Source organism: Clinocottus analis, unplaced genomic scaffold (genome assembly GCF_023055335.1).
Source record: "Clinocottus analis isolate CAN_PGR_092001 unplaced genomic scaffold, fCliAna1.0.p SCAF_39, whole genome shotgun sequence".
NCBI lineage: Eukaryota > Metazoa > Chordata > Actinopteri > Perciformes > Cottidae > Clinocottus > Clinocottus analis.
This window is the reverse complement of record NW_027176142.1, coordinates 863,354-874,481: the sequence shown is the minus strand read 5'-3', so window position 1 is coordinate 874,481 and position 11,128 is coordinate 863,354. Positions and strand designations below refer to the sequence as shown.

Here is an 11,128-nt window from a genome sequence, read left to right as displayed (position 1 = left end):
TTCTTCCGGGTCAGCAGCTCTTCCTTTCCTGTCGGCCATTTGTCGTATACGGTAAGTGTCTGTCGAGCTCTCGTCTTCAAAACGGTGAAAATACGTTTTATATCCCTACATAGTAGCAATTTTCGGCGAGGTGTGTCTCAGTTAACGTGGCGGTGTAGATGTAGAAGGCCTTTGGGGGGCGTTGACGGTGGAAATTGTGTGTAAACGTCAGACGTTTCCCCCCGGAGTGCGCGAGCAGCCACATGCGGCCGCCATGAGCTAACTGTGCTAACTGTGATTGCTCGTTTCTCTAAAGACTTGCGTTGAATTAAAGCCACTCTTGTTTGTTAATCCGGTGATATAGCGTTACATAAATATATTCACGTAAAGAAGCGACCGTAAAAACACGAAGCGTCTTCTAGAGTAATAGCGTAGTGACGAACGTGAGCTAACGGCTAGCTAGTTAGCGCACCATATATACGCCAGTTCATTTGTAATTTGTAATTTATTTTATTTTTTTACAATTCTTTCAGATTCCTCGGCGACCACCTGAACGACCTGTAAACATGCAGAACGACTCTGGTGAATTTGTGGACCTCTACGTCCCACGTAAATGGTGAGTGTCTTGTTGCTGTGTGCAAATTATCACATCCTTTATTTACGTTAGTGAAGTAAATAGTATTTCATGTTTAGTATTACTGTCTCTGTAATATGTATTGATTGTACAGTGTTGACTGCCCTTAGAACTTTCTAGATTAATTTTGTATTTTTCTTCTGAAACCAGTTTATTAGCTGAAGGATACTAGTGGGATACTTTTATCAACCCTCAAAGAAACGCTTCATCCTGCAGTTTGTTGTATAAAGTAGCATAAAATGGTGGATTAAAAATACAATTTTAGAAATTAATAACCATATTTGGGTAAATATACCTTGTTGCATTCACCACTATTACAGGGTGACTGGAGAATAGCACAATGTAATACTGTTGACAGTAGAGTTAATGTGTATGTATTTAAAGGAACATCAGAAATTGTTAAACTGAGGCTCAGGTGAGAGCTTTTTGTGATGTTTGTGTGAACGATGGTGATATTTCATTTCGATGAATAAATTATAATAATGCATTTGTGTATTTCAGCTCTGCGAGCAACCGAATCATCGGAGCCAAGGACCATGCCTCCATCCAGATGAACATTGCTGAGGTAAGTGGAGAATTTCAGTCTTATTTTATTCCGTTAATCCAAATGAATTAAACTAGATTAGTGTCCTGTTTAACTACTAGTGATTATGCTGTGTTTATGGTTAATATCTGTTGTATTTAATAAGTCTTATAATATACTAAATATCAAGACTTCAACAATACCTTTTATTGTCATCTTGGTGTATTATAATATAGAAACTTCCAGCTGATTAAGTGAAAAAGTGAATACAAATGGATTTACCAAACTTACATAATTTACAGTTAATAAAAGTTTCTTTTTGAATTTTTCACTTTGATAAGGTTAATTGTAAACTCCCAGTACAGATCTAGACTGCTTGTAATGTGTGTTCTTCTTAAGAGAAAATAAAATTACCTGCCAAGTTCTCCTGAATCACTCGTACAAGTCTGAACAACTTCTGGCATGAGGCCAAACATCAAGATGACATTTGTATGCTTTAACCCTATAATGTCAGATTATTTGTGCTACTCATTTGTCCACTGGCTTTGTGACATGTCCTGTTTTACAAAGCACATGTAAACACTGGGCTCAGTGTTGGTGCTAAATATTTGCATGAAGTCAGCCGCATGAGTAAACCATAGCGCCATGATGGGAGTAAGGTTCCACGGGTGAAGGAAAAACTGTTGCTTTAACGGCGTGAAGCTGGACAGTTGTATTAATAAACATGGTCAATTGTGATGGAAAAAGGAAAACTGGAAATGTTTTGGCATCAATCGATAGAATCATTCTGGCTGTTTGCGCGTGTGCAGTGAGTCATCAGAGACTAAATGCTCTTACAGTTACAGTCAGTGATGCTTTTGTTCAACAGTTTCATACACATCACATGTACTTATGGAGCAGTGCAAGAGAGGCTTGGGTTTAATTCTATCTTTACAAACAATGATCTCTTTAATATTAATCTGATATCAAAGTCAATAGGCAGACTTTTGAAACAGTAAATCTCAAGATCCTTTTAGCAGGAGTAACATACATCTTGGGTTGTAACATATTTAACTGCCTTTTTAAATAGTTTTAAAAAAAAGTACAGAAAAATACCATATAGCAATATTATAATTTATACACCATTTATATTTAGAGAAAAATTGGATGCCTGACAAAAAATAAAGGATATATTTCCTCGAGCTGTACTGATTCGTTTTGGCTAATTTAAAATGTTCTTTTGGTTGAACCGGTCTGATCCAACGCTCTGTCCTCTGCAGGTCGACAAGGTGACCGGACGCTTCAATGGTCAGTTCAAGACCTATGCCATCTGTGGCGCCATCCGCAGAATGGTGAGCGTCAGCTGATTCTCTTTATTTGTACTTTTCCCACCGTCACGTGTTTCCTTGTCAGTCATCAGTTGAAGTGTTTGAGTAGAGGATTAAGACGATATGTTTGTCACATTGCACAATGTAATTTATTTATTGTCTTTACCATTAGACAGTTGTTACTTATGTACAGCACAGGTTTCTTTTTTTTTAATTGATGAAGTTTAACACCAGTTTTTTCCATTTAATTACCAAGACTAGCACCCCATTAGTGTTTTCATCACTATAACGTTGCAGCTGGTAAAGATGGCGCTTATTTAGGCTGCTTTCTGCAGTTTAATGCATCATAGTTTTTTTAGTCGACTTATATTCTGTATTAAGAAACGAAAAAAGTAGCAAGCAGGCTAACTAATTGTCAAATACATCTAGTGAAGTATAAAACTGACCTCTGACCTCCCTAAAGGGTCAACTGTCCACCCATCAGTCTAACAAAGCCTGCGGGAAGCAATGAGCACAGATTTACATTTCTTATCATTTCAGCTGTCGGGCAGTTTATAGTACTGAATTATTTGTGGGATCGTTTTCTTTCATCCTTCATCAATAATTAAGACAGGAAGTTTTTTTTAATGTGTTTTGACGGTCGAAACCTGCCTCTGCCCGGACATCTCCTCGTAAATGCTGAAAGCTTTCCCTTTTTTCTTGGTCCTGCAGGGCGAGTCTGATGACTCCATCTTGAGGCTGGCAAAGACTGACTCTATTGTCGCAAAGTAAGAACCTGTTCTCAAGCGGCATACATGTGACGATTACTGTTTTTCATTGATATGAAAATAATTCAGCATGCATGAATAAGGACGGCCAACACAGTTGTGCTGTAGTTTTTGAATCTTAGTAACTTGTGTTACTTGTTCCAGAAAGGAATAGTTCATAACAAAGAGGGTTGTTTCTGTGAAGCTGTACTAAAATCATACATTATTCATGTTTGCTCAAGCTAGATTCTCTCTCAAAGCAGAAGTTGTTTCTCTTGGTAGGAGGAGAATACATGTTGTACTGCAGTAATTGTTGAAACAGTCTTATACAGTAAATTAATTCTAATTCACATTCTTTTGGAAATGTTAAAGCAGAATCTTTGACTAGCGATAGGAAAAGCACATGCGTCACTAATGAATAAAAGACTTGTCTGAAAGGATCAGAGTAAGGCAGAACAGTGGGCAGGAAGTTTGTCAGTGAATCTGTCTTATTTGGTAATTCAACAACTCACAATTATCCTCTTGTTCCACAGGTCCCTCTAAGTGACGATGCACCAGTGGAGACTTTGTAAAAAAAAATAAAATGGGGGGAAAAAATACTTTTGTTGCCATTGTAGTAATTTCTCAACAACAAATGGAAGATGTCAACCGGTTATGTGTTTAGAGGCAATTTTCTTTTCTATGTTTTAATATCGATCTTCAACATGTTTCCACGATGAGACTTGAGAATTAACTTGTGATGTTCTGACTCATGGAGCCAGTTGACTCTTCATCCATGAATTTATTGAACAGTGGCTTCAGATTAGTCAAGTTTTGGTTTTAAAATGATTTTTAATTGTTCAGATGATGTATAGTCCACATAAAATTTTGGCAAATGCCCAACAATTTATAACTTCTTTAAATCTTAGATCATGTTTTTGTCATAGCAATAATCTTCAGTTTGGGTCTACACCTGGGTCCGGACCTTTTGAAAAGTTGGAGTTGATAATTCTGTCCGATATCGAGCAAGTCGGTCACTCTGCGCTGCAAACTTCAAACGGTGCATACAAATATAGAATGTTTCAATAATCTGGCCGGGCAGCGTTTCTGAAATCGGAGTGAGACACGGAGAAAAGTGGACGTCGTGAGTGATCTTCGCAAATAAAACATCTTTGATGTGTCGAGTCTTGGCCAATCAGCGTTGTCTCCAGCGTCTACGTCACTCCAATGTTTCATCCCTTCGCCCCAAATTGAAGTTACCGTCGGTACAACTGGATCAGCAATGAACTCTAGTTTAGAGGTAAGTCTTGTTTGATAGAAACAATTTAATATGCTGTTTAACTAACGAAGGTAACTCGCCATCCAAGTTATGTTTCGGAATATTTTTGTCATGTTATCCCCATCAAATCTTTACCACCCTGATTTTTTTAATCTTAAACTAGTCAGCTTGATAACCACAACCCTGTTTTTTTATGTTAAGTTTTTTTTTAATCTAAAGCTTGATCGTCTAAAGTTAACGTTATCAAGCGTTGACGTCATGACGTTAGCTACGTTTATCGTTAGCTAACGTTATCAAGCGTTGACGTCATGACGTTAGCTACGTTTATCGTTAGCTAACGTTATGACGTTAGCTACGTTCATCGTTAGCTAACGTTAACGTCATGACGTTAGCTACGTTCATCGTTAGCTAACGTTAACGTCATGACGTTAGCTACGTTCATCGTTAGCTAACATTGACGTCATGACGTTAGCTACGTTCATCGTTAGCTAATGTTAACGTCATGACGTTAGCTACGTTTATCGGTAATGATCCTTCCACAGGTTCACCTCCTGAAACCTTGTTACGACTTTTACTTTAAAAGTGTCACAACTCTAACAGCTATACAGTAATAGTGGAAGTCCATTAATAAGTTTTACCAATGAAAATAAATCACTTTTGTTCTTGTACAGGCGATGGTTTTGCTCCATCGGTACAGCAGGGACAAGGGGCAAGGCCCAGAGACAGATCAAGTTGTTTATAGCCACAGAGAGGAGGATGGAGCTGGAATGTCAGCCCACAACATCTACCGCTGCAGAGAATATGAAGCAGGAGGTAGAGGCAGAAAAGACTGTGAGGAAAAGGCACATGGCTAAGCGGTGCAAAAAAAGAAGTTGGTTCTTGAGTTTATATGCAACGTTAACATCAGCTGCTGGCACTAAAGAGTTCAGGAGTGTGGCCATGATCATATTTGTGGACTGACATAGACATAAAGAGCAGAGACATTTTTATAGTTTGTCGCAGCGATACAAATGAAAAGTTGACAAATCGAATTGAAGCTGAAGTTGTCCTGTGAATAATACACCTTTTAAACATTATAGTCTACTGTATAACTTAAACTTAAAGCTCATTCCCTAAAAGCACAAACCCCAAACAGCAAGTATTTACATTTCGCTTTTATCCTTGACATATAAACCGGCTCAATGATGAGCATGTAAGTGAAAGGAAACTTGTTTAACTGATCTCTCCCTTTCTGTTTGTTTTGTGACAAAACATCACAAACTGTTTGTGGATGAAAGTTCCTGAGTACATTTACTAAAGTACACTTAAGAAATGTTTTTTTTTTTCTATTACATTTTGTCCATTCATTATATGATAATGCAGTTATTTTTCATCAAATGTTGACTGTTTGACAACATATAGAAAAAAATCTCACTATTTTATTGCATAATGTACTTTTACATTTATTATAGTTGTACTTTTTTTTTTGCTTATACAACTTTTTTTTGTATGTTCTTTTCTTGTTGCTTGTTTAAACTTGAGAGTTCAACGTGGAGGACAGCTCTCACAGTCATGGGCATTAGGAGATGAAGAGCGGTGCTTTCGCTTAACCAATAGGATTCCTTTGCTTCGCTTAACCAATAGGAAAGACGCGCTCGTGACCTTCGACCAATAGGATCGGTGGTCCCGCCCCCTCGCCGCTATAAAGAGCCTCCCTCGGCGCGGCGGGTGTCGGCCTCTCACACAGCACTCCTTGAAGCGCAGCTGTGAGTTAAATCCGTCTCGTCATCCCCTTTTTCAGCCCCTTCAGCTCCAGGAAACATGGTGAGTGTTGAACAATGGGGAGTTTGTTTTAATGTTTTATTTAATCAGGCTCACATCACACAGGTCACACACGTATTGGTGTTAGTTCATTCGCTTGAGCTTTTGTTGCCTTGAATGAAGTCTAACGTGAACAGTTAAACAATGTCATGACGTCACGTTTTAGTTGTGATTTAGAGCTTAAGTGTTGTCTTTCTTATGGAAAAGCATATAAACCAAGTTGGGTTAACATATAAATAACTTGTCACATTCCTCGGTGTAGTGTTTTACCTTGTTTTATTTCATGTATTTGTAGTGTATTTTAGTAACAGTATGTTCTTGTGTATTGTATTGATTTTATATTCATCATCCTAGTCTTTGTCTTATCTTTCTATTTTGACCACCTCTTTGAAAGGGTTTTCCAAATATACTTAAAGAATCAAACCCTTCATTTGTAATCTTTTAATGTACTATTGACTGCAGCTCTGTCTGGTGTTGGTAGACTAAAATGATGTCCCTCCAGAGATTGTTTATGTAGATTATATTTTTATTTAATATTTGTTTTTCTTTCAGTATGATTGTATTTATTGATAATCAACTATCTGTTCATCTGAATGTCCTTTTTAAGGCTATAAATAGATGGGCAGCATGTGTCAGGTGACTCGGTCATGATGTTGTGGTATCTGGTACTTTACAAAGAGTCCTTTTAGTTCTTCCTCCCTCTGGACGCCGCTGTCTTCACCATGCAGCGATGACCTGGAGCTTCTAATTAGACGTGGTTAAAACATATCGCTGTCTGGCAACATGTAAAAGTCACCAACTGCTCGTTTCCCTTCCAGCGTGAGTGCATCTCCGTGCACGTCGGTCAGGCCGGCGTCCAGATTGGCAATGCCTGCTGGGAGCTCTACTGCCTGGAACACGGCATCCAGCCGGACGGACTGCTGGCCGACGACAAGACCACGGGAGGAAAAGACGATTCCTTCAACACCTTCTTCAGCGAGACCGGCGCTGGAAAGCACGTCCCCAGAGCCGTGTTCGTGGACCTGGAGCCCACCGTCATCGGTGAGGTCATGAGATGCAATTCCCTCTTTTTTATTTTAGTTCATCAAATCAAACCCTGAAGTGATTTCTGATTTGAATGCATCTGTTCAGACGAGGTGCGCAGTGGGACCTACCGCCAGCTGTTCCACCCCGAGCAGCTGATCACCGGCAAGGAGGATGCTGCCAACAACTACGCCCGCGGACACTACACCGTCGGCAAAGAGATCATCGAGCTGGTGCTGGACAGGACCCGCAAACTGGTGGGTCCATCAGACCAGGAGATGCTTCCTCACTGGCAGGAACACGTAGGCGTACAAGCCTGAACAACATTTAAAAAAGTGACTTAATACTTAAATAAGACATTGTATTAAACTATATCTGCGTGTCTCAACCTTCCTCGAGGTAGAGGGAAACATTTTAACAATCTTATTTGGATGAACTCATTATTATGATATTCAAATGAAATCTGATTCCACTACCAGTAACTCACCAGTTGAACCAGCTCACATAACTAATGTTTAATGGCACCGCTGATAAAATCAACTGTCGTTACTTCATCTGATAACGGTGTAAATGATAAGGAAATTCAATTATTGTGTTTTTACAGCAGTAATTATGTTTCATAAGCTGCTTAGAGTTTGTGTTACAAAGTTAAAGGAGCCATAATTCACTCTAACATCTATTTTGTATTGCTCTGAAAACATCTCCTTCAAACAACTTCCATCTTTTGCAGCTTCTCACAAAAAACAAAATTCATGCCAACGTCATAATGTAAAAATCGCTCAATAATATTTTTACTGATGAGAGCTGAATGCATAATAATGAACCTCATGAATGTGTGCTGTCGGTACCGATGTTTAACCAGCAGGATGTTCTGCTCGCTGAGTGACGCTCTGCCTGTACGTTTGTGCGTCTGTGACGTGTGATCTCGCTCTGCCCTCAGGCTGAGCGCTGCGTCGGCCTTCAGGGCTTCCTGGTGTTCCACAGCTTCGGCGGCGGCACCGGCTCCGGTTTCACCTCCCTGCTGATGGAGCGTCTGTCCGTCGACTACGGCAAGAAGTCCAAGCTGGAGTTCTCCATCTACCCGGCTCCCCAGGTGTCCACGGCCGTGGTGGAGCCCTACAACGCCATCCTGACCACCCACACCACCCTGGAGCACTCGGACTGCGCCTTCATGGTGGACAACGAGGCCATCTACGACATCTGCCGCAGGAACCTGGACATCGAGCGTCCGTCCTACACCAACCTCAACAGGTTGATCAGCCAGATCGTGTCCTCCATCACGGCCTCCCTGCGCTTCGACGGCGCCCTGAACGTGGACCTGACGGAGTTCCAGACCAACCTGGTGCCCTACCCCCGCATCCACTTCCCCCTGGCCACCTACGCCCCGGTCATCTCCGCCGAGAAGGCGTACCACGAGCAGCTGACGGTGTCAGAAATCACCAACGCCTGCTTCGAGCCCGCCAACCAGCTGGTGAAATGTGACCCCCGCCACGGCAAATACATGGCGTGCTGCCTGCTGTACCGCGGCGACGTGGTGCCCAAAGACGTGAACGTCGCCATCGCCGCCATCAAGACCAAGCGCAGCATCCAGTTTGTGGACTGGTGCCCCACCGGCTTCAAGGTGGGCATCAACTACCAGCCGCCCACCGTGGTGCCCGGAGGAGACCTGGCCAAGGTGCAGAGGGCCGTGTGCATGCTGAGCAACACCACCGCCATCGCGGAGGCCTGGGCCCGGCTCGACCACAAGTTCGACCTGATGTACGCCAAGCGGGCCTTCGTCCACTGGTACGTGGGGGAGGGGATGGAGGAGGGCGAGTTCTCCGAGGCCAGAGAGGACATGGCGGCGCTGGAGAAGGATTACGAGGAGGTCGGAGCTGATAGTGCTGGAGACGAGGACGAGGAGGACGGAGAGTTTTAAACTGATCTGTACTCGAAATAAACTGTGTTCAGTAACTGCACTGTTGTTTAATGTCGTTCATACTCAGAGTGACTGGACTTTTGTTTTTTATGAAACAGTGAAGATTGTTTTATTTCTTTAGATGTCAACTTGACAAAAGCATGCTGCCGTCTTTTGGAGTATAAAGTTATTAAGATATCCATATATTTATATTGTCATATGCACTGTTAAGTGTTAACAGTTACTTCATACCATGAAAATCATACTTTATTATATCCTCCTTCCACACAAACTTAAACTTATGCCAAAATATAAAATACTAAGAAAAGAGGTAAATGCTAATGGTCAAAACTATATATAAAACAATGCAGAGTTATGAGAGCAGTATTACAGTTTCACAGTGTGTATAATATGCACGATGTTCAGTTGTTGTTGGAACAGTTGCTCTAACACAATATTTTAAGCTCGTGTTAAATGTTAAACCTAACTTAACTTTTAGACGTCATTACATTGAGTGGACTCAAAAGCAGCGCTTGCTCCTTCTGGCCACAAGGAGGCAGCGGCGCGCTGCAGATGTTTGTGCTCTTCACACGTTTGAAGTTGTTGCATTGTGTTAAATTGTGTTACAATGGATGTCAAATGTAATAACATGACACATTCATTGAATTTAAAATCAACATGATTTTATTAATATTGAAATGAATAAATGAATTCATTAGTGGTGGAGATAAACAAATACAACAAATAAATAAGTCAATTTGACACAATTTGTCAAAACAATAAAAAAAAGTATTGAGGCAAACAAAGCAAAGTGTTTCCCTCCCAGTTCAAAGAAATGTGATAAACTTTCCCAAAAAAATCAATAACATCTCAGGTTAAAACTGACTTTTCATTCAAATGAATGCAGCGTTGGTAAAAATCCGACATGTTTGATGAAGTCAAAGCTGCAACAGATGTTCTGGTAAACTTTATTCCAACAGTATAAAGTCAGTCGGTGTGTTTCCTGTCTGACTCTTCGGCCTCCAGAGAACGAGAGAGCAGATGAAACAGGTGAGCGTGTGAATGACAGGCCGGCGTTCAGACTAAACACAGAGAAGGTGTGTGAGAGCGGTTCAGGGTCTTCATCCTCATCATCCTCATCAGCTGCTGCTTTACTGCTTCGTTCCCACAGTTTCTCTCTCTCTTTTCCTACAAGTGAGTAATTGCACAGAGGACAAGTTTGTCATCATCATCAACTCCCCTCCTCTCTTTGTCTCTCTCTTTCTTTGTCTCTCTTTTTCCCAGAAGCCCCGGTTGACTGTGAAGCAAGATATGGGAAATGTTTGTTTTGCATCAATTAAAACCTCTCACAGGTCACATTGTGAAGCGCTCTGAAATATAGTTTATATCCAATATACTGAAATGTTTCCTGTAGATCTGCACGTCCACCCAAAAGAAACTTGCTCACTGGAGGAGAATCACCGCTGCATCATCAGGTTATTATTTACTCATATCAACAATAGTTTCCAGCTCTCTCCTCCTCAAGCGTCTCTTTCTCTGTTCTTTCTCGGGTGAAATTACAGACGACGGTAAATGAGCTCTGCTGTCCTTTTAATTGCATCACTTCCTGTTTACGGGTTAATTACTAACTGTTAGCGGCCTTAAACCCGGCCTTAAAAGCTTGAGAAAAGTGTGTGTGTGTGTGTGTGTTGAAGGGGAAGAAACATTGAAGTCAAAGTTTGCGAGATTTATGTGTAACATCACTTATTGTCAACTGAGACGCTAATGCTGTTTTGTTTCTTCTTGTTTTCACTCTTTATGTCTCTGTATAACACACACACACACACACACACACACACACACACACACACACACACACACTGTCAGTGCGCCTTCTTTTAGAGCCAAACTAATCTGAATTAAATGCTAAACCTTGCCTGTGGCAGGGTGTGCCAGGCGAGTCTAAGCTCGCCATACAATGA

General features: G+C 41.0%; 2 protein-coding genes across 4 annotated transcripts; both read left to right on the top strand.

Annotated features, from left to right (window-relative positions):
• Positions 1–3,788, top strand: rps21 (ribosomal protein S21). The gene is made up of 6 exons (XM_068596664.1): positions 1–51; positions 513–595; positions 1,115–1,178; positions 2,396–2,467; positions 3,155–3,210; positions 3,723–3,788. Exons 2-6 carry the CDS (start codon positions 546–548, stop codon positions 3,730–3,732), a joined length of 252 nt encoding a protein of 83 aa, XP_068452765.1. The 5' UTR covers positions 1–51; positions 513–545; the 3' UTR covers positions 3,733–3,788.
• A 578-nt stretch (positions 3,789–4,366) lies between these two features.
• LOC137799826 (tubulin alpha chain-like) lies at positions 4,367–9,267 on the top strand. Of its 3 annotated transcripts, none has more exons than XM_068596661.1 (6): positions 4,367–4,468; positions 5,119–5,260; positions 6,071–6,250; positions 7,066–7,288; positions 7,379–7,527; positions 8,211–9,267. In XM_068596661.1, exons 3-6 carry the CDS (start codon positions 6,248–6,250, stop codon positions 9,186–9,188), a joined length of 1,353 nt encoding a protein of 450 aa, XP_068452762.1. In that variant the 5' UTR covers positions 4,367–4,468; positions 5,119–5,260; positions 6,071–6,247; the 3' UTR covers positions 9,189–9,267. The 3 variants fall into 3 exon arrangements, with proteins under 3 accessions (XP_068452762.1, XP_068452763.1, XP_068452764.1); XM_068596662.1 differs by having other exon boundaries at positions 5,119–5,278; XM_068596663.1 differs by having other exon boundaries at positions 5,119–5,318.
• The last annotated feature ends 1,861 nt before the right edge of the window (positions 9,268–11,128 follow it).